The 22,381-nt window shown below is 53.1% G+C and overlaps 2 protein-coding genes and 1 long non-coding RNA gene across 4 annotated transcripts in view; 2 read left to right on the plus strand and 1 right to left on the minus strand.

The window, feature by feature from the left end:
- Window positions 1-2,397, plus strand: part of LOC123330157 — a 50,533-nt gene extending 48,136 nt beyond the window's left edge. Inside the window, exon 3 of the long non-coding RNA XR_006545856.2 lies at window positions 316-2,397. This is a non-coding gene — a long non-coding RNA (uncharacterized LOC123330157). The remainder of the gene's footprint in view (window positions 1-315) is intronic.
- Window positions 2,398-4,402: 2,005 nt separating this feature from the next.
- MAPK13 (mitogen-activated protein kinase 13) lies at window positions 4,403-12,808 on the minus strand. Of its 2 annotated transcripts, none has more exons than XM_006050392.4 (12): window positions 12,576-12,808; window positions 11,595-11,724; window positions 10,019-10,077; window positions 7,353-7,461; window positions 7,130-7,159; window positions 6,699-6,746; window positions 6,457-6,571; window positions 6,243-6,314; window positions 5,577-5,656; window positions 5,256-5,334; window positions 4,989-5,165; window positions 4,403-4,722 (listed from the first exon to the last, which is right to left on the minus strand). In XM_006050392.4, the coding sequence occupies exons 1-12, from the start codon at window positions 12,692-12,694 to the stop codon at window positions 4,640-4,642; spliced, it is 1,101 nt and encodes a 366-aa protein (XP_006050454.1). In that variant the 5' UTR covers window positions 12,695-12,808; the 3' UTR covers window positions 4,403-4,639. The 2 variants fall into 2 exon arrangements, with proteins under 2 accessions (XP_006050454.1, XP_025126748.3); XM_025270963.3 differs by lacking the exon at window positions 12,576-12,808 and adding an exon at window positions 11,807-11,965.
- LOC123330156 lies at window positions 12,112-17,503 on the plus strand. Its single transcript, XM_044930823.2, has 2 exons — window positions 12,112-12,398; window positions 16,939-17,503. Exons 1-2 carry the CDS (start codon window positions 12,221-12,223, stop codon window positions 17,457-17,459), a joined length of 699 nt encoding a protein of 232 aa, XP_044786758.2. The 5' UTR covers window positions 12,112-12,220; the 3' UTR covers window positions 17,460-17,503.
- Window positions 17,504-22,381: the final 4,878 nt, after the last annotated feature.

The raw sequence follows: 22,381 nt of genomic DNA on the forward strand, positions 1-22,381 counted from the left end.
TAGGCCGTATGCCCAGTGGTATCCTTAGACCCTAGTCTAGAAGATGCTGGTTTTGTAGATGTGATTAACACATCTACAATCTGACTTTATGTAAAGCATAAATGTTTGCAGACCTCATCTAATTAGTTGAAGGCCTTAAGAGCAAAAATTGAGTCTTCTTAGAAAGGACAGAATCTGCCTCAAACCTATAAGATGTTCTGCCTGAATTTCCAGTTTACTAGCCTGCCCTTCAGATTTCAGGCTTGCCAGCTACTCCCCACCCAGTTCCATGAGCCAATTCCTTAAATCCATCTCTCCCTTCTCTCTCAACCCCAGGTCTTTTCAGAAGCAAAGCCCACAACTCCACACTTCTCAACTCCACCCTCTGCTGCCTCCTAGATCCTGCCTGAGAAGCTGCAGATAGCAGGGTCGTAATATAAGCTGTACTATAAGAGACCGAGGTCAGATCTCTTGAGAACCCTCTGAGGGAAGATGTAATATGAAGGAGACCAGTTGAGTGGAGAAAACCACTGTTGAGGAGGAGGACGTGACAATGTCAGGAAGATGGGGTAATCAAGGACGGAAGAGCATGAGGCAGAGAAAACAGAAATAATGGTTAATGCTGAGTGAGCACTTCCCATGTGCCAGGTACTGTTCTGAGTGCTTCCCTTATGTTAATTTCTTAGTACAATTAGGCTCACTTTATAGATGAGGAAACTGAGGCCCAGGGTCACAGTTTCTGGTACAGGGTAAAACAGCAGGGAGTTGCCAGAGCCCAACACTTAACCCCTTAGGAAGCCACACAGGGAAAGAGGGTAAAACAGAGGTGCCGCTCTTCTGACAGGATGGAAAGGCGAGGCTGGGCTGGTCTGTCATTTCTAAAGCCAAGGCCAGATCTTGCTTGCCTAGAGGAAATCCAACCACAATCTCTGTTGGGGTTCCTCCTTGGAACTTCTGTATAAACAGAAGTTCTGGGATCTTATGAACCCCACAATAGGAGGAAAGTTCCTTCTCTTCACCAATCTGTACTTAAAAGCCCTGAGGTGCTGCGTCAGTTAAGAATGTGTAGGCTCTCCATGGTGGCTCAGCAGTCAAGAATCTGTCTGCAGTGCAGGAGACCCGGGTTTGATCCCTGGGTCGGGAAGATGCCCTGGAGGAGAGCATGGCAACCCACTCCAGTATTCTTGCCTAGAGAATCCCATGGACAGAGGAGCCTGGCGGGCTGCCGTCCAGTGACACAGAGTCGGACACAACTGAAGTGGCTAAACAGCAGCAGCAGCAGCAGCAGGCTCTCCACAAGAGAAACCCTAAATAATTTCAGCCAAGACCAGGAGACCTTGGCTTATGGTCCAGCCTCCCCGAGCATACTCAGCAGCCTCCTCCTGAGTTTTTCCAGGGTGTTGACAGGGAGCTGGACACAGTCCCAGAAGAATGTGGGCACTCATGGCCCTCTGCCTGGTTCCGGTCAGGAGAAACCACCTGCTAAGCCACACCACTTCTCAAACGCACTTCCCTTCCTCACTCCCTCACCTTCGTGCCCTCCTGGAGTCCTACTAAAATACTCTCAAGGGGGAGACCTTCGGGAAAACAAAGAGCAGCAAGTGTCTTCCTGGGAGTTTCTCCTCTTGGCCAGTTGCCACAAGCCTGTCTTCTGTGTCTGTGATGGTTGAGGGGATGGGACAGTAACGCAGGAGCGAGGAGCACACACCTGGTCTCAGTGGCTGACTGCGCCGCTGTTGCGGGGAAAGAACAGGGCGGTGCTAAACAGGAGACCTGGACCCCAGCCTCTGCTCTGGGCCAAATGTCTTCATCAGTAAAACTGTTTAGAAGGAATGCTGTGGGGGTGGGGGTGGGAGGAGTCCACCTTCTTGAAAACTAGATACAGAGGCCTCTGCAAATTGCCTAGCAAAATGCCCCAGTCAGACCCATCCCTCCCTGGATGGTAAGGTTGGGAGACACAGGAATGGCAGGAAGTATGTGTTGTGGCGTCCGGGGGGGCAGATCTTGGCATTTCCAGCCTGGCTCCATGATCATACAAGGTGAGGTGTGGGGGTACAGGTGGTGGTTAAGAAGTAGCAAAGGATCCCTAAAGTCGCATTTTTGTATCCAAGACAGAGGTTTTAACTAGGATCCCTGAACCACAGCCTGTACACTGGAATTCAGAGGTCGGTGAACTGAGATTGGAAAATATTACAACTTAACCTCCACTCACCTCCATTTTCTCAGTTTATGAATAAAGGCAAAAAACTGCAGTTGTATTGGCAGGGCCAGTAGAAAGCACTGCTTTTTCTTTTACATTTGCAGGTATCTTGAAACATTGTTTAAACTCATTTCTACTTCAAGTTGACAGTGGTTTATTGGGCTCATCCCCTCAATTCTTGTTATTCAATGTATTAAAGAAACCCATATATTACAACATCACACGCTTCGATATTTTCACAACTGTATTTCATCATAGCAAGTTTCCTTTGTGATCCCTGTATGCAAAGGAAAATATTTTGAGAAGGGATTCACGGCACAAAAGAGGTAAAGGGCCCCCAGACCAGGAGCACTCCCTATTGACACGCTGGCCCCGAGTGAGGATGGCTGCCCAGCTGAGCACAGGCTCCCACAGGAGGACCCAGGTCAGAATCCCACCAGGCACTGCTCCTGCTCCGGGAAACCTTGGCGTAGGACGCAGGGGTGAGGCATGACCGCGGCAAGTCACTGAGATCTTTAGCTCGATGGAGTGGCCTTGGGCCTCTGCTGCCCGTTGTGAAAAAGGAGATCTCCAGCCTCTTTACCTTCAGCTACATGAGGATGGAGCCCCAAGCTCACTGTGGAATAAAGGGAAGGGAGCACTCAGTTGTTGTTCTTAGGAAGTTTTTTCAGCCACCCGCCCACCCCCCCAACCCTTTGCTTTTTTGCCATGCTGTGCAGCACCCAGGATCTTAGTTCTCCGGCTAGGGATTGAACCCACGCACCCTGCAGTGAAAACACGGAGTCTTAACCATTGGACCACCAGGGAAGTCCCCAGCCCAATTTAAAGAAACAAAAGCCAAGTGTAGGGAGAAGGGACAAGAGAGATTCTTCCTCCTGCAGCTACAGTTATATTTTCTTGGCTGAGGGATGAGAGGAAAGTGTCAACCGATGAACCAATATTGGTACATTATTATTAAAAGTCCATAGCTTATTTGAGGGTTCACTGTTTGTGTTGTACAGTTCCACTGGTTTTGAAAAATGCATAATGTCGTGTATCCACCATGACATCATTCAGAATAGTTTTACTGCCCTAAAAATGCCCTGTCTGAGCCTCAGTTTTAACATCTCTAAAATGAGAAAGTGAAACTCCTCTAAATCCCCTCATCCTCCCATTGTGGGTTTCTAATTTAGGCCTCTTGACAAATTAATGTGGTACTGAAATCAACAAAATGTTGCTCTAAGTGTGACCTGATATCCATCAGAATCACTGAGCTTGGGTTGAGGTAACAGGGTCCTCATTCAAACCTTCTGGGGTCTCAACCCCAGACCCGTTAAACCCAGGGTCAGAGCCCACGAATCTGCATTTTTAATCAGACCCTGGTGCACAGGGAAGTTTGAGGCCCCAACAGAGAATTCAAGCCTGAACATGAGGATCCAATCCATTGTCAGGTTAGAGCTCAGGAGCGATGTACAATTCCCCAAAGGGGGAAGGAGCCAAACTGTTTTCCTGGAAAAAGCCCATTTCTGCCTTCCGCAGCTCCCAGTCAACAAGCCTGCCGTTGTTTCACATCTTGATTGCTGATCACTCACCCAAAATAACCTGCATGCAGTGTTTCACCAGCTGCAGCTCTCTCTGCAACTGCCTTAATTTAGCAGCCAGTCACATTTGACTCTACAACAAAGGGGCTCTGAGAAGGGGCCCCTCCCTCATGGCCATCTGTCATGGATTGAATAAAGTGCCCCCCAAATTCATGTCCCCCACCCAGAACCTCAGAATGTGACTTTATTGAAAATAAGGTATTTGCAGACGTATTTACCAAGGATTAAGATGAGATCATACTAGATTAGGGTGGGTCCTAAATTCAGTGACTGATGTTCTTATAAGATCAAAGACACAGTAGTGGAGAAGGCCATGGGAAGACAGGGGCAGAGATAGGGATGATGTAGTGACATACAGGTCAAAGAACACCAAAGGTTCCAGGAGTCACCAGAAGCTAAAAAGAGGCCAGGAGAGATTCTTCCCTAGAATCTTCAGAGGGCACATGGCCCGGCCAACACCTTGATTTCAGACTTCCAGCCTCCAGAACTGTGAGAATAAATTTCTATGATTTTAAAGCCTCCCAGTTTGTGGTAATTTGTTACAGCAGCCCTAGCAAGCTAATAAATCATTACTACCGCAGACCACCGCCCCAGTTCAGCCCCACTCCAGCCATGAAAGAAAGGACCCCACACACACAAGCAATTCTCCACATTATGTGCTTTAATGATCAGAGCTATTTTCTCCCAAGCAACACCTCTGAATTCTGCGTCTACTAGGCCTGTTTCCTACACAAGCCCTCCATCCTCTGCTTGGAAGGCTATAATCCAAGACGGGTTGAGACTTCAGTAGTGATAAATAAATATTGGTCCCAGGGGCAGTGCCTGGCAGGTGGTACCACGAGGCCATTCCTGGGCTCAGCCGAGGGTCGGGCTAGAAGGGTCACTGCAGCTTCATGCCACTCCGGCGCCGAGAGTCCTTCCGGGCAATGGGGCTGAAGTTCACGATCTCCTTGTAGATGTGCTCTGAGGAAGGCAGGGGGTTCGGGGGGTGGTGGGTGCTGAGGGCAATTGCCTGCCTCCCTCCCCCAACAGACATGGTGCAGAGCGGAAAGTCTGCTCAGCACAGGGAGAAAGAAGCGCACGCAGGAGACTGTTTGCTCAGAGAGAAAGAGGCCACAGTCTCCAGGAGAAATGCCAGGGCTGCTGAGGCCAGGCGGGGAAACGAGGCCAGCAGAGGAGACAGAGGCTACAGGCTGCCGGGGGAAGGCGCTGAGGCGCCCGGCCCTTACGCTTCCATTCATCCACTGTGAGTTTCTCGCGTTCTAAGGAATCCTCCAGTGGCTGCTGGGCCTCTGTCTCCTCCTCAGGGTCCCGGAAGGGCTCAAAGAAGGGGTGGGCGAGGGCCTGCGAGGCCGTCAGGCGCTTGTCCACGTCCAGCTCCAGCATCTTCTCCAGCAGGTCTGTGGCTGCCATCACAGAGCGTGAGCCTCCCGCCCTGGGCCTGGGAGAACCCAGCCCGCCCGCGGGGACACAGACTGCAGGCCCCTGAGACTCACCCTGGGGGCTGGCACGTGGGAAGAGCTGAGAGAAATCCTTTTTGGGGCTTTGTGGCAGGGACTGGATGTAGGATTTGGCCTGGAAGACAGAACAGCAGAGTAATCCCCAGTTGTCAGTTCCTTGGGACTCAAGCCATAGGATCTAGAGCAGGGACCCCAGAAAAGCCGCTGAGCAGGGCTGAGGGCTCAGGTCTGAATCCAAAGTGAGATAAAGGCAAGAGCCCTTGCCAGGGCAGAGGGGCAGTGGAGGTGAGCCCACCTCCCTGACCCTGGTCAGCCAAGGGCACAGCCCTGGCCAGCCTGGGCCCATCTGCCACTCACCGCCTTGTCATTCAGCTTCTGCACAAACTCTGCGCCCGGCACCCCGGTCACTTTCAGGATCTGGGTCAGCTGGTCCAGGTCTTGGCAGCAGGTTAAGGCTCGGCCTCACTCACTGGGGTGGGAGGTGGTCTGGAGCCGCCCTTTCCGCTGCCCCTCCATCAGGCCCGCCCAGCAGGGTGGACCATCCAGGCTCCAGACACTCACCTCCTCCTGTTTTCAGGAGGGGAGGTTCATCCTTCAGGACGCAGGTGAGACTTGCCACCTGCCAGGCTGGGTTAAGGGTCCCTCCCCACAAATGCTCCTGCAGGTGCCGCCTTCCCAGCCTCATCCCACTCCGTCACCTCCGTGCATTTCTTTGTCTACTCCCCCCACAGCCTTGCATTCTGAGTTTGGCAGGGAGACCCCGTCTCGTCTCCCCAGTCCCGGTATGGCACACGGAGGTGCTCAACTGGTGCGTGTGGTGCCAAAACATCAAGTACTTTTCTGCAGGATGGTGGAATCACAGGTGACTGGTTTTCATCATTTTGCTTCTCTGCACTTTAAAATTACTCCACTGAGAAGCATGTATCACTTTCACATTAAGAAAAAGAGAGATATTTAAGTAATAAAGTGTCTGTTGAAGGAATGAATCCCTGGATGAAGACTGGCTTTTCCAGCAAAGGATACAGTCTTTCCCCTTGAACAGCGTCTTCCCTGTCAGCATCTCTGCCATGATACAGCCCACAGACCAGATGTCCACTGCAGAGGGAGGAGGAGGAGGTGTCACCTGGACCGGCTGGCCAGGACCCGACAGTTGGTCAACCCAGAGTCTCCAAGACAGGCTTGAGGCAGCCATCAGAGAAGACCCTCAGTCCCCTCCCCGGGGCAGCTGACCACTGACCAGTCTGATTGTAACGCATCCAGCTGAGAATCACCTCAGGGGCCCGGTACCAGCGGGTCACCACGTAACCTGTCATCTCCACATCCGTATGCCGTGCCAACCCAAAATCCAAGATCTACAACTCAGGGCACAAAGGAAAAAGAGCTCGCTGAGGAGAGGGAGCTCCTGGAGCAGCGTCTGGGGGCTCCGGTGGAAGAGGGGCCCACCCCAAGCCCAGGCTGACTCCGCCGCAGCCCAATCACCTTCAGCTCACAGTCCTCATTCACAGCGAGGTTGCCCGGCTTCAAGTCCTAGAGGAGAGGAGAGATGGAGCGCTGGACGGAGGCAGAGACGAGGTGGCCCCACTTGGCCACCACCCAGCACGCGGCCCTGGCCCTTTCTCTGGGTGCCGGGCTCCTGTGCAGTAAGGGTTGGACCGGGTGTCCTCTAGGGTCCATCCAGCTCTAAAATGCTCCTGACTCTTGGAGCCTGAAACACCCAGCTCAGCTTCACTGGTTGACAGTTTCCCAGAAAGTTCCCCAAAACACAGCAATTCTTCTGAGCAGGCCTTCCTGGGCCAAGGCTGGTCTGAAAACTCCCTATCCCCGGCTCCCTTTGTGCCATCTCCCCCCAACTTCAAGAAGACCCCAGGGGTGGGCAGGGCCTTTGAGGATGTAGCAGAGAAATCACTCACCCTGTGGATGACTCCAGCTGAGTGGATGTACTGTGTTGGGGAGAGAGAGGGAGAAGCCTGAGTCCAGAGTCCGGCTTTCACACCAGGTGCTTTGGGCTGGCTCAGAGACCGCCTCTGCCCTGTCATGGCGTGTTCTCCCAAACCTTCGAGGCCTGGCCTCCCCCAGACCCCAGGTCTCAACACCCAGCCCCTCTCCTCTGCCCTCTGGCAGGCTCCCACCCACCTTAAGACCCTTGAGCATCTGGTACACCAGGTACTGGATCTTGTCCTCACTGAACTCCATCCCCATGATCTTCTGCAGGTCCGTCTGCATGAAGGGCATCACCAGGTAGCTGCAAGGCATGAGGGCTTCCTGAACAGTCCCTAGCCCCACCCAGCCCCAGGTCCCAGCTCAGAGGAGGGGCACGGGGCTGGGGCAGAACAGAGGCCTTAGAGATGACCTTCGTGTGCGAAAAGAGCCAGCCCCACAACAGCCAGCCAAATCCCCAGGCAGTGGGCCTCCCGGCTCCTGGCTCCCAGCCTGGCCCTGGCGGCTGCCCTGTTGGCAGAGCTCAGGGTGTTTCAGCTGGAGCTGTGCTCAGGAAAACCAAATGCAGCAGTGTTCCCGCTCTTCAAAGGTGTCCTCTCCTTGCCCTCCTCCACGCCCCACAGAAAGCCACTGCTGTGAGTTAGAAACATCTGCCAGGATTTCCTTCTGCTTCTGTACAAATATTTTCTCCCCACCTCAGAGGGTCATGAGCTGCCATGAAAATCCTCAAACATCCAAAAATGTCTTCCTTCCAAGAAGGAAACAATAAAACAGTTTCTAGGAGGGTGAAGAAGGAAGAAAGAGAGTTGAACCATCACCCTCTCTTAATGGGATTGCAAAACAGGTCAAAGTCAGCAAAATGTAACTACTACTCAAGGCAGTAACAGCAAAGTCCAGACAAAAAAGGATAAAGATCTAGAAAGGAATTAAAAAAATAAAAGAATCTGGAGGCCATCTCCATAAGCCTGTGACTTCCGGTCTTCTTCCACCTGACTGCACCCGCTCCCACGCACTGGGACCCCCTGCTCCAGGCACAGGCTCCTCTCCACCTTCATGTTTCACCTCTACGTGGAAACTGATTCTTTTCAGCTGACAAGCTCACTGACGTCTTAAGGTGCTACAGGCACCCTCCCTTAACCTTATTTCTTCGAGTACCCCACTCCTTCTCGCTGTCCCTCCTGATCAAACTTCTAGAAAGAGTGGTCCTCACCTGTCCACCCCACTGCCTTAATGTGCAGTTCCCTGACAACAGGATGTCTGTTCCTGCCCCACCAGCCCAGCGCACACACCCACGACTCCCTTTCTTTCTACTGGAACTTGTGCAAAGTTTGACACCCCCTCAGGATTCTCTGCAAATCCTACCTCGGGTCAGGCGGCCCCAGCTCTCTGCCTGCGCATTCTCGTGTACCTTCTCTCTCATGTTGGTATCTTGACCCACAGCATCGCATCATGCTCTACACTAGCCTGTCCCTGGGCTTCGGCTCTCATCTGCCAGTGATTATTCTGGCCCAAATCCACATCCCTGGCTCAGACCTTCCTAAACTCTGGGTTTATTTGCTGATTAAACACTTGAATGTTCATAGGCTTTGCAAAAATGAAGTGTCCAAAGTGGAGTTCATTATCTTTCTCCTAAGATCGGTTCTTCCTTCACCTTGTATTGCGAGTAGGAACCTGGCATCCCCTGGCTCTCCTTGCCACTGCATCCCAAGGGATACAACACTCGGACAGTGCTGCCTCTCGATGGGTCTCAAGTCAGCTCTTGGGACCCCATCACCTTGACTGCATTTAGACCAAGGTCTAGTTCTCCCAGAGCTGTGTCCCTGCTCCTTTCTTGCTGCTGCCAGAGTGCATCCCCCAAATCCGATCTGATCACCTCACCTTGCTGCTCAAAACTTCTATAGCCTTGAGGCTGCCTGTGGAATCAAGTCTGGACTCAGCCTAACTAAATCAGCCACTGCTTCACTGCACTTCTCAGGATGGCCCAGCCTCTTTCACACATGCATCATGGCTTGGTCCATGCAGTTCCTTCTCCTTGGGACGCCTTCAGCCCTTCTACCTCAGGCAAATATTGACTCATCCTTCAGCGCTGAGTTCAGAGTTACCTCCTCTGTGAAGCCCACTGAGGCAGCTGGCAGTTCCCGGCTCTACCCAGACTTAGAGCACTGACCACCACGGTCAGTATTCACCACTGTCCGTCCCGGAGGAGCTGGTCCACTTTAAATTCCCAATGCTAAGCCCAGCAGCTGGCATTGTAGGGGAAAAAAATCCATTCAAACTCACTGCATTAAACTGAAAACAAAAGCATCCTAATAAAGAGAACTGAGGCTACAGTTGAAATAAGACTAGAAAAAAAAAAAATCCACCCTGTCAAAGTTTCCTAAAATTTAGCAGGTACTGCGCTAGCAAAGCCGTGCATTTAGCAACTAAATTTTCATGTTCTGTGCAATTCTGAGAAACATCCCCATTGGCCAGGGCAGCTAAGGCTTTGTGATCCTCCCTTCATTCTAGGAAGAGTCCTGAGGTCCAGACCCACACCTGCACCAGGACATGGTGAGGGAGGCTGATGCAAATCCTGTGGGGACCGGCACCGATGTCTCTGCGGTTTTAAGGGTGGTTAAAGTAAAGCAGATGAGCAGACAGCTCTGTGTCAGCTAGGCTCCGTAAAAAGCCCTTGCCACCTTTTCAGGCCAGCTGTTCTCTCCACCCTGGGCTGGATCTCTCCCCAGCCCAAAGGCATACAGCCTCCTGGGACAGGAAGCCCCCCTTTGCCAGGAGAGATAACCTGGACACTCCCCTTACTTGCCCCCCCAGTGGCAAGTAAGGTCTGCAAATATCCTGGAATCCGGCACAGCCCAACTTACAAGTCATGGAAGTTGCGCAGGGAGGAGGCTGGGGTGAAGACATCCAGGAGCCCGATGACCTAAAGAGAAGATGGCCAGTGAGGGCCGGGCAGCCGCTGCACCCCTCTGCATCTGTCCTCTGCGGCCCCAGGCCTGCACAGGACCACCTGCCCTTTCCTAGAACAGCACCTCCAGCAGGAGGCAGGTTCCCAACCTTCTGGGAAGAAGCAGTAAAAGGGGCAGAGGCAGGAGATGGATTCCTCCACCTGGGCAGGAATTTGCAGTGCACTGCGATGGAGAGTCAGGCTGGGATAAGGGATGGTGGACATGTCTGTGCTCACTGACCCCAAGTCTGGTGCTCAGGACAAGCAGCAAAAACCCAGCCTCTGCTCAGACAGGGAACCTCGAGTGGGGAAGGGAATTGAGGAGGGGATAGAGAAGGGATCTTCCAGCCAGCAGGCTCCCTGTCCTTGACCTTGGGTCTCACCACATCCAACCCTGCCTGCCAAAGGGCTGATTCAGAGCTGGGGCCAGACTTTCCAGCTGGAGGCCATGGGGAGGAGCTGACCGAGGAGGAATGGGACTTAAAATATGCATAGTGTTTTGAACTCATTGTTTTAAATGCTTGGGTTTCCCTGGGGTGGCTTAGCAGTATAGAATCCTCCACCTGGATTCTATACTGGGGGTCAGGAGGATCCCCTGGAGGAGGAAATGGCAACCTACTCCAGTATTCTTGCCTGGAGAATTCCATGGACAGAGGAGTCTGGCGGGCCACAGTCCATGGGGTCACAGAGTCAGACACAATTGAAGCAACTTAGCACATTTTTAAAAACGCTTGTCTGCCAATACAGGTATCCTGCAGCAAAGCCTAGGGGCCAGGCTCAGCACTGGGTCACTAGTTTCCTGGCTGTCTCAATCAGACAGGACAGTCTTGAAGTCAGGCTCTGGGGCCTGGAGCCAGGCTGTCTAGGGTCAGATCCCAGCTCTGCCACTGACTAACCATATAATCTGTCTGTCTACGGCCATACCACCCTGAACGTGCCTGATCTCGTCTAATAACCTGTGAGTCTTTCTGTGCCTCAGTTTCCCTGTCTGTATAAGGGGGTAATGGTACTTATACGATACTGTGAGGATTAAACATTCTAATTTCTGCAAAGTTCTTAGAACTGTGCCTGGCACATAAGTGCTCACAGGTTTCTATTAGCCTTGTTGTAATTATGTGGAAACAACATTAACCAGGATACTGGGCACCAGGTCTCAGATCTAGAACAACTACGGAGTTCCTCGGTGCCCATTTCCTCATAACAGTGAGATACCAAGTTCATTCTGCTCCACTGCCAAAAGTTCCTTTGCACCTTACCTGGGAAGTAGGCAGGGTGGGTCCTGGCACATAGTTTTAATAATCAGGTGAGGAACAAGGATCCAGAGGAGCAGGGAGGAGGTTCCCTTTCTGCTGGCGCTGTTGGGTTATCACCTCGGGGTATCTTCCGTGTGTGCGTATGCACGTGTGCACACACACGGAGGGGCTGCTCAGGACCCTCTCTGGGGCTGCCCTCCCGTCCCTGCCTCCCCAAAGCAGCCCCCGGGTCCAGCCTACGTTCTCATGCTGCATGTGTTTCAGCAGCAGCAGCTCCCGATAAGCCCGCTTGGCAAAGATCTCGGACTGGAAGGGCCGGCTCAGCTTCTTGATAGCCACCTTCTCTCCTGACCGCTTGTCAATGGCTGAGCTGTAGGGTCAAAGGCAGGTCAGCAGGGAGTACACCGCCCCCCCCGCCCCGCCCCAACCTGGAGGCAGGCAGGGCTCCAGACCCTGGGTGGCATCTCCAGGCCATCTGGGGAGCCATGGCCATCCTCATCCCAATCCCTCTGGGCCAGTAGTCTAAGCTGGGAGGAGCTGATGCCCACCACCTGGAATGTGAGTGAGCCGCTGAAAGCACAGTGGGACTGGGAGAGTGAGGAGGGAGCAAGCAGGATCTGAGAGAGGTGCCCTGCACCAAGGTCAAACACAAGTTAATGTCAATAGGATCCCGAACAACTTGGCAAGTCACTTCTTGTTTGCGTCTCCGTGTACCCATGTGTATTAAATAACAATCAATCGGGATTCGGCCAGATGAACTCTGGGGTCCCTTGTAAGTCCTGGAGAAACAGATGCAGTCCTAATTCAACCCACAGAGACCCCCAGCAAGCAGGTGCGAAAAGCGAGCTGGCGCCTGGGGCGGCCCCATGGCCAGCCTCCGCAGCCCGAGGCTCCTACTCCACTTCAAGATCCAGTTGCTGCCTCCTCCAGTCCCAGGGCTCAGCCTGGGAAAAGCACCCGCGAAAGTCTTCCCAACCCGCAGGACTCTGGGCCTTGGGGTCCTTGATCAAAAGTGGTGGGCGCACAGCTCGGCGCGCCCAGCAGGTGAGGGGCCACCGGGTGCGGATCCGGGAAGCGGGGGGCATTGGCCGGGCTCTGGCTCTTGCGGAGGCCCCGCCCGCGTCCCGGTGCCTGGGCGCCCACCAGCGGCCTGGCTCGATGCCCCAGGCGCCCCCGACGCCCCAGTGGTCGCGCAGGCGCGGGGTAGGGGGAGGGTCTCACCACACTGAGCCGTAGGCCCCGCTGCCTATGTGCGTCAGGGACACGTAGGTCTTGGGCAGCTCCCAGGCGGTCTTGTTGACGTCCTGCTTGTAGAAGCCCTTTTTCCGGGTGAAGCTCATCCCGGGCACTCGGTGTTGGCGGCCGCAGCGCCGTGGTTGCGCTCGCGGCCCGCCGGGCTCCCAGCACCTGGCCCCCGCCCGCGGTGCCCGCGGTGCCCGCCCAGGCCTCCCGCTCCTCCCCTGCGCGAGGGCGGGTCCCCGTCCAGGCCACGCGTCCCACCTGCAGGCGCGCCCAGGTGCGCTGCGCGGCCACGCCCGGGCCTGCCCGGCCGCGGCTCCCGGGAGCCTCGGGTTTCCGCCGGGGTCCGAGTTCGGAACCCCGGCCATAGACCCGCGCGAAGCGGCAGGGGCGCGGTGGTGCAGGGGGTGGGGTGGGGGGCGCTTCCCGCCGGGTGCTGCGGTCTGCCTGGGGGCCCATTTCCCCAGGGGCCCCCAGGGAGGGCAGAAGGCAGGAAGACAGCCTCCCAGCTGCTGCCAGCAGAGGATTCTGTAGGAAGATCTCGGAGATTTTTAGGACAATTTTGGAGGAAAAAAACCCCCACAAAAGCCCATAACTTGTTGAGTATGGGAAGTTTCAAACATAAAAAAGTAGACAGTGCTTCTCACATTTGAATGTGCACACGAATCCCCGGGGTATTTCATTGAATACAGATTGTTAAGGAGATCCGGGGTGGAGCTAAGATTCTGCATTTCTCACCAGCTCCTAGGCCCAGGGATCTCTGAATCACATGTTGATAAGCAGATTCTAATGACCCTGCATAACCCCAATTGCGAACCCCACAGCTTCAATAAGTACATAAACTCTTGGTCAATTTTGTTTCCTCTACATACTTCCTCCCCCATTGTTTTGAAGCAAAACCAGGCATCCTATCATTTTATCTGAAAATATTATTTTTGTATCTTTAAAAGATAAGGATTGTTTTAAAAACACAACTACAGTATCTTTTTTCCACCTAAAATTGATAACAGTAATTCTGTGATATGAACCATCTAGTCTAGATTCACATTTCCAGTTTTGAATGTTTTTGCTGGCTTCCTATTGCCCCGTGAAGGCAATGACAAGCCTTCGGTCACCTGCGTCTGGGTGGTTTGTGTATCCTGAAGAAGATTCTGGGCTCAAATTAAATCACGGAGACCTCCCACGAACAGGGTCAGCGGCAGAGAATGGCTGCAGGAGGTCCAGATGCCTGACCTGGCTCGTCTGACCCCTTGCTGGCCTGGGAATCGGGTTGTGGAAGGGCTGGACATGCTGTGCTTCAAAGCCAGGGAGCTCCCCCGAGGGAGTCTTCAGAACCCAAACCCTGTGCCACAGCCCCACACAGGGCATCAGACCCTGGGGGGCGTGGGGGAGGGAGATGCTGGGATCCCACAGAAATGCCCAACAGGCATTGCAGGTGGGAGATCTGTCTTACGTGTGTCTGTCACACAGTAGGCTGTGAAAAACTGTATAGAGAATGAGTGGGAGAGTCAGCCCATCAGAGGCGAAAAAAATATTTATCTGATGAACACTGACTTGTGTTTGCCATGTACCAGTCATTATTCTAAGTGTTTTACGTACCCGCCTCCCTTAATCCTGGTGAGAGGCCTGTGAGTCGGTAGTACTATTATCCTCATTTTACAGATGAGGAACCTGAGGTCCAGAGAAGTCAAGTCACTTGCCCAGGGTCACAGAGCTGGGAAGGGACAGAGCTGAGCTGAAGAAGCTAAGACCATCTGGTTTGAGACTCCAAGCCTATGCAGCGTCTCTGGGTTGAGAGGCATTGCTTCTTAAAGGAGATGGCCTGTGTTTCAAATTATCTGCCTAAAGACATGCCTACTGATCAAACCGTGTCTCCCTCATACATCCTGCCCTGGGGAATCTGACAAATTCCCCACCCTCTCCCCTACCTGACCTTCTACTCCAGCCCTGAGACCCTGTAGGAGGAAAAGGGAAGGGGCTTGGGGCCTAGTGGAGGAGGGGGGCTGCAGGAGTCTGGGGGTCGGTGATGCCAGACATACGTCACCGTTGTCTGTTGGCATACGACCCTGGAAGCCAGAGTCTAGGGCTGGGTACAATCAAGAGAGAGTTATCCAGGAGACTCAGTTCTCCTTCTGGGTTGAGGATCCCATTCTCCAGGGAAGATACAGGCCTTGAGCCTCTGTGCTTGTCTCAAAAACCTGAGTGTGACAGAGGTGAGCCCAGAAAGGTGACGAATGCCAGGGAAGTAAGTGCTCATTGCCCAAGTGGGTGCAATCCTGAAAGGGCATGAGCTGGCCACTCAGGCTGTGGCTCTGGACACCTCTTAAGCAATGGTCAGGAAGTGACTCAGGCCCCAGACTGCAGACACTGACCGCCCCCCTCAGCTTCCACTGGACCTGTGTTGACTCAGTAGCCAGGCAACTTTGGAGAGATGACTTTAGGTGATCCTATCTGGGAGGTCGTGAATGGGAGAGGAAGAGGAGGGGTCACCGAGGACCTCCTGGGTGCTCCCCATTCACAGCCCCTGGGCTCTCTTCTGTTTGAGCTCCGAGGCCCCTCTGCACTTCTCCTCCCAGACACTGACCCTGTGTGGTTGGTTTCTATCCTGTTAACTTCGGGGCAGGGGGCAAGGAAACCAGCTTTGGAATGAGACCCGCACATCCATCCTGCCTCTGCAGTACCAGCTGTGTGACCTGGGCCAAGTTCCTTCCCCTCTCTGAGTTTCACTGTCCTCCTTGTAACATGGAAATGATATTAAAATGTGCTAAGTATATTAAAAGGGTCCTGGGGATGGTTCATTCTGAGTGCAATAAAACATCAACCCAGTGAGCTAGGGGCTGTCAGGATCTCCAGCCAAAGGTCCTCCCAGAAACACACGTGTGGGTGAACAAACTGGGTTTGTCAGTGGTTGCATCAATGGAGAACACACACAGGGGAACCGGGCAGGGGGGCAGGGAGTCATCTCAGCAAGGGAGTGTTGGAAAGACTTGTTGCAAGGTTAGGTCATTTGGTAGAAGGTGTGAGGAAGCCGGACCTTGTTCCGGATGAGATGAAATCAGGAAGTGGAGGTGATTTTATGGTTAGGTGTCTTAATGAGTCTTACCTGGAAGGAGGGCCAACAGAATGAGGAGGGAGCCGTAACTGGTAAAGCAGCAGCCTTCGCTCGAGAGTAGCCGGATGGGGGTGTTTGGTCATGTTTGTGGTTTGGACAACATGCTGTTTTCTCTGTGCTCAGACATGATTACAGAGTGTCTTATTTTTGTCTCGGTCCCATTGTGGTCACAGATGGCCTTGCCTGTGTTCAGCAGGAGCACATCAAGATGAGCTGCGCCAGGCCAGCTCTGAGCAACACCAGGCCCTGGCTGTTGGGCCTGGGCAGCTCCCGGGTGTCAGGATACAATGTTCCCCTCCTACAGATGGACAAACTGAGGCCCAGAGGTGTTAAGTAATTTGCCCAAAGTCACACATGACCAAGAAGGTGGTGGACATGGTCTTCTAATGTGGTATCCTGCTCCAGAATCTGCACGTTTAACCACCAGCCAGGCTGCCCAGCCAATGAGTGTCTGGGAAGGGCCTGTTCTTGGGGTGCTGTCTTTCCAGTGAGTCTGTGAAATGCTGAAGGCAGGGACATGGTGTGGGGCATCGTTGACCGCTTAGGGCTCTGCATTGCCACTGCAGGCAGCGTGGGGTCGATCCCTGGTCAGGGATCTAATAGCCCACATGCTGTGTGGTGCGGCTAAAACAGAAAAAGAAATGCAAGAGATAGAAGTCCCTGCCGCGAGGAGCTGACATTCTAGTGGGGAGGCAGACCAGAGACCAAGGACCCAAATAACATTGCTGATATTTGACAATTTTATGTGGTTCAATCACATGTAATGTCAGGTAGTGTTAAGTGCTGTGAAGAAAATGCTTCCCTCGTAGCTCATTCAGTAAAGAATCTGTCTGCAATGCAGGAGACCCTGGTTCAATCCCTAGGTGGGGAAGATCACCTGGAGAAGAGCACCCACTCCGGTATCCTTGCCTGGAGAATCTCATGGACAGAGGAGCCTGGTGGGCTGCAGTCCATGGGGTCTCAAAGAGTGCGGCACGACTGAGCGACTAGCACTTACTTACTTACTTAAGTATATATAAAGAAGGACTTGCGAGGGCTGTTTTGAGACGTGGAGAGGAGTGGGAGAGGCAGAGAAGGTCTGTCTGAGGAGGCGTCATTGGAGCAGCACCTGAACAAGCACAGGAGTGAGCCAGGAGGATCTCGGGGTGGGGGGAGCAGGTGTCTGCCTTCCAAAGGGGTCCACTCTGTTCCCCCGTCTGACCTGCCCTCCCCCTCCTCTCCCGCCCCCAACAGACTCCGTCAAATCCTCCAGCTCAGAACACCTGGGGGTAGCTTCCTGGCCTCTGGTTTACCTGGCTGTCTCCCCCCGCCCCCCACACCTCTTCCACTTCGAGGGGATTCAGGCCCGGAACGGAACGTCCGTCCCAAGAACAGAGCATCAGACGCCGTCTACTCGCCGGCGCCCCTCCTCCGTGCAGCTGCCGGCTCAGCCTCCCGGCTCCTGGCGCCGACCTCCGTCCGCTCTCCCTGCCTCGGCGTTAGCACCCCCTGGTGGACAGTGCGGGGTACGGACGGCTCTGCTAGACTGGCGGCGGCCCCCGCAGCCTTCGCGGGACCCAGACAGCAGACCGCCCTCTTCACACTACATCGGCCTGTCCCTCCCAACCTCCCTACTCCACCCCAAGACCCACCCACCTCCCTTCACCCAGCCTGCAGGATTGGCCCTCCCATCCTTGACCCAGTCCTGTGAAGACGTATCCTGGGGTCCATCTGGTGCAAGATTCCAGCCAAGTCTGGGTCTCAGCTCTCTCTGATCTCTGCATTGTCCTTTGTAGCATCTGTCACATTATTGAAGCACTTTATTTTTTTTTGGCCATGCCGGGAGGCATGCAAGATCTTACTTCCCCAGGTGTTTTTGTGCGTGCTCATCGCTTCAGTCCTGTCCAACTCTTTGAGACCCTACAGACTGTTGCCCACCAGGCTTCTCTATTTGTGGGATTCTCCCAGGCAAGAACATTGGAGTAGGTTGCCATGTCCTCCTCCAGGGGAGCTTCCCAACCCAGAGATCGGGCTCTGCTTGCAATGGCTCCTGCACTGCAAGCAGATTCTTTACTGCTGAGCCACTGGGGAAGCCCCTTATTTCCCCGACCAGAGATCAAACTTGGGCCCCCTGCAGTCGAAGAACAGAGTCCGAACCACTGAACCATCACTTTCAACTAACCTGCCTTGTCCTCCGTGAGGTGTCCACCTCCCCCACTGGAAAAATGACTCTGTGAGGGCAAGGATAATGTCTTGGTCACTGCTGAGCCCCCAGCACCATCCTGGCCCCCAGCATGTGCTCAGTACAGTAAGTCCCCTACATGCGAACCTTCAAGTTGCAATCTTTCCAAGATGGAAACGTGCATTCCATCACCTCAGGCATGAGTGAAATTGCAGCTTGCCCTGAAATTGGGTTTCCCTGGGCTCAGATGGTAAAGAGTCTGCCTGCAGTGCGGGAGACCCGGGTTCGATCCCTGGATCGGGAAGGTCTCCTGGAGAAGGAAATGGCAAACCACTCCAGTATTCTTGTCTGGAAAATCCCATGGATGGAGGAGCCTGGTCAGCTTCAGTCCATGGGGTTGCAAAGAGTCGGACATGATTGAGTGATTTCTCTTTCTTTTCTTTCTTTCTGCAATTGTGTTAGTTGAGCAGCTAGCTAACTTGGGTTGGACTCTCATAATGGAACTCATTTATATGTAGAGGACTTACCATAAAGACTTAGTGAAGGAATGAACCATATAGTTTTGTCTCTTGTGGGTACCAGAGGCAGTGAGGGGTCGTGGTGTGAAGACCCAAATGGCGGACCTGAGAGAGCAAAGTGGGGGAAGATGCTTGGTGTCTGTCTCCCAGGAGGCAGCAGGGGTGCGGGCTCTGTCGGTCAGACACCACCTGCCCTGCGAGTTCACTGTTCTGCCCTCGTTCCCTGAGGCAAGGCCCTGGCGTGTTATGCTGCGTGTGCAAGGCTGGATCCTTGTATGGTGGTGAAAGGCACTTGATTAGGAACCAGGGTGCACAACCCGAACTTGGGGACCTCTTCTCTGCCCAAGAATTTGCATGCAACTTCATTCCAAAGTGGGCCCCTTCCTGTCTACGGCCCTCACTGCTCCCACTGAGGTTCTGGATAAGCCAGACCCTCCACCCTTTGGAGTTGCTCTTCCTTCTTGGTCTTTAAAGACTGGCTTTAAACTCACCTCTTCAAAGAGGTGGTCCCCAGTGAACCACAGACCTGCTCACCCCAGGACCCCAGCTGCTCTCCCCCCACGCCCCCAGGCTTTGTGACACCCACATTCTTGGGTGGACTTGTACTCCCCTGAACCAGTGGGGAGTAGATGAGGACTGGGAGGCAGAGCTGGGTTTGAATCTCATGCCAACGCATAGAGCTGTGTGACCGTGAGCGGCTGAATGCATGTCTCTGAACTTCCTCATTAGTCCAGTGGGAGAGCAACACCGACACGGCTGGGGGGTTTAATGAGCCTGGGGATGCCGGGCTGCAGGCCTGTGCCTGGTGTTCCCTCCCATCATTCAGGGCCTCCTCTGAGAGGCCCCCCGACCCGTCACAAGCCATACCCCCTGTCTCTTCCAGCCTCAGTTTCCTTCAAGCCTCTATCTTACATGTTGTGTGAAAAGTGAAAATGTCAGTTGCTCAGTCGTGTCCAACTGTTTGTGACCCCATAAACTGTAGCCTGCCAGGCTCCTCTGTCCATGGAATTCTTGAGGCAAGAATACTGGAGGGTAAAAAAAAAAAAAAAAGAAAAAAAGAATACTGGAGTGGGTTCCCAACCCAGGGATTGAACCCGGGTCTCCCACACTGCAGGCAGAGTCTTTACTGTCTGAGCCACCAGGGAAGCCCATTATTTGTCTCATAGATATTCATCCTTATAAATGTCGGGTCTACAAGAGTCAGAATTTTGTGTTTTGTTTGTTGCTGAAGCGCAAGTTCCTAGAGCAGTGCCCTGCATACACTGAATGGCAGGTACATAGTAGGGACTTTATAACCGGGAGCTACTGTTATTACCATACGTCTCTGTCTTGTTTGTAATGGGTAAGTTGGCCAAACTCATCTTTATGCCTGGGGCAGTCCTGGTTCCAGTGACCTGCCAAACTTCGGTAATGGGGTCACTGTGCAGCCTTGGCTCTGGTGTGACCTGCCCCGGGCAGAGGCGATTGTGCACCCAGAGTACATCTTTACAACCTGCCCTTCCAGAACAGAGGTCACTGGGGCAGCCTGTTCCACCCTCTTGATGTAAATATCCAACCCCAGGACACATGGACCATCACCACGACCCTTGTCAGAGTCAAAGAAATCCAGCCAAGACTGGTCAGTCTCCCGGCTATGGCAGAGGCTTGGGCTCTAATTCCAGCTCTGCCTCTAACTTGCTGTGTGACCTTTAGTAAGTCACACTGCCTCTCTGAATACTTAGCTTTATGTTTTATGTATTTAAAAATATTTTTGCCAGAGCACTAATTATTTGCCAGAAATTGTTCAAAGAGCTTATGTACATGTAACTCATTTCTCTCAAGAACCCTATGAAATGGGATAATAATTTCCTTTATTTTACATATGACAAACATGAAGCACAGACAGGTGAAGTGACTTGCCCAAGGTCACATAGCTAGTAAATAAATAGCAGAGCCAGGATTCAAGCTCAGGAGTTTCACTGCAGAGTCAGGGCCAGTAAGTGCTGTGCTCAGCGGCATTGGATGGTGCCCGTAAAGAGTCACCCTTTGCTTGTTAGGGATCTGAATTTATTCCTCCTGATGGCGGCTCTATTATTTGGCAGACACTGATTTTCCTAAAGACTGCATTTGGCTTCCTGAAACGAGAATCTCCTGGGACTTCCCTGGCAATCCAGTGGTTAGGAATCTATGCTTCCACCACAGGAGGCAGGGGTTCAATCCCTGGTCAGGGAACTAAGATCCCACGTGCCACGCAGTGTGGTCAAAAAACAAAAGAATCTCGCTTCCTACCCTTCTCCAAATCTAATAACGGAATCCCCCGGACTTCCAGAAGGAAACAGGCCAGTGGGGTGTGGGACAACCAGCGTTGGGGGTTGGGAGCACCGATGCCTAGTGCCTGTCAATCTTGGGGGTGTAAATACCTCCTCTGTGGCCAAGTTCACACTACCAACCTGACATCACTGAACACAGAATTGAGAAGAGAGACATAAAACCAGCTCCCATGAGCCACCACGAGCAGCTCCAGCAAAGATGTGGCAACAGGGATTAGTAAGGGACCCCTGGGGGACAAACCACCAGCTGGTCCCCTATACCCTGCCTCACAGGCCCTGCCAGGCCTCCCGAGGCCACCCTTGTCCCTCCTAACCCGCAGGGGGCTGGGGATCCAGCTTTGGTCGCCTCGGGAGGGCGCACCAGCCGGACAGCCTGAAAGCCGGGCTAAGCAGGTGTAACAGGCGAACCAGCTGCGACTAATCTTCCTGGTTAGAGCAGCCTCGCCTCCTCGTCACTCCCCACCCTCTTAGCTCCCAGTTGCCTTCAGGATCAAACTTAAAGTTCTTAGCCTGTTGGACAAGGCTTGCCCCCATCAGGGCCCTGCCTTTCTTGCTAATCGGATCCTTCACAGCGTCTGTGCTAACCGTCTCACAAACATCTTAGTCATCTCTGTTGCCACACCTCTGCTTGAGCTGCTCTTCTGGAATGCCATTCCTCTGCTTTGCCAAGGATGGAGAGGACCCTCATGCCTCAAGGCCTGGCTCAGTAGCACTTCTTGGGGCTGGCCACTCCTCCCCACTGGCCTCTCCCTCTTCTGACTCCCGTAGGATCATGGTTCAGCAGGCCTAGACTTGAATTGTCGGTTATTTCAAACAAAGTTAAACTCTAAGTTTCTTGAGGGCATGAGTGTCTTGTTTCTCTGTCCTCAGTATCTACTCCGCAATGCTTTATAAAGCCTTAATCCATTCAACCAAATTTTGCTGGCTTCCCGGACTTCCCTGCAGGCTCAGACAATAAAGTGTCTGCCTACAATGCAGGAGACCAGGTTCAATCCCTGGGTTGGGAAGATCCCCTGGAGAAAGAAATGGCAACCCACTCCAGTACTCTTGCCTGGGAAATCCCATGGATGGAGAATCCTGGTAGGCTACAGTCCATGGGGTCGTAAAGAGTTAGACACAACTGAGAAACTTCACTTTATGGGCTTCCCAGACGCTAGTGGTAAAGAACCTGCCTGCAAATGCAGGAGACATAAGAGATGTGGGTTCTATCCCTGGGTCCATCCCCTGAAGGAGGGCATGGCAACCAACTCCAGTATTCTTGCCTGGAGAATCCCATAGACAGAGGAGCCTGTTGGGTTAGTCTATAGGGTCAAAAAGAGTTGGACATGACTGAAGCCACTTAGCATGCACACAGAATGCAGGCTCACAGGGATGGGTAGCTTCCACCTTTACTACATCCTGCCAGGCTGGGTGTCACCAAGTTCATTAGCCTTTGTCTTACAGCTTCTGGGCTTGGGATATGCTTCAAACACCTTTCTCCATTTAAATCTTTGATTTGCCTGGACGTGATTGTGGCTAAAGGGAGGTAAGGAGGGGGTCCAGTTGTTTCAACACCATCTGTTGACACAGATGACTGAATAATAAGCATCTGTTTTTATAAATGTTACATACATTTACAGATTCAGGAAAATTTTCTAGCAGTTACATCAACCTGCCAACAGCTATCATTTCCAGGTAGTGGGACAATA

This window comes from Bubalus bubalis, chromosome 2 (genome assembly GCF_019923935.1).
Source record: "Bubalus bubalis isolate 160015118507 breed Murrah chromosome 2, NDDB_SH_1, whole genome shotgun sequence".
NCBI lineage: Eukaryota > Metazoa > Chordata > Mammalia > Artiodactyla > Bovidae > Bubalus > Bubalus bubalis.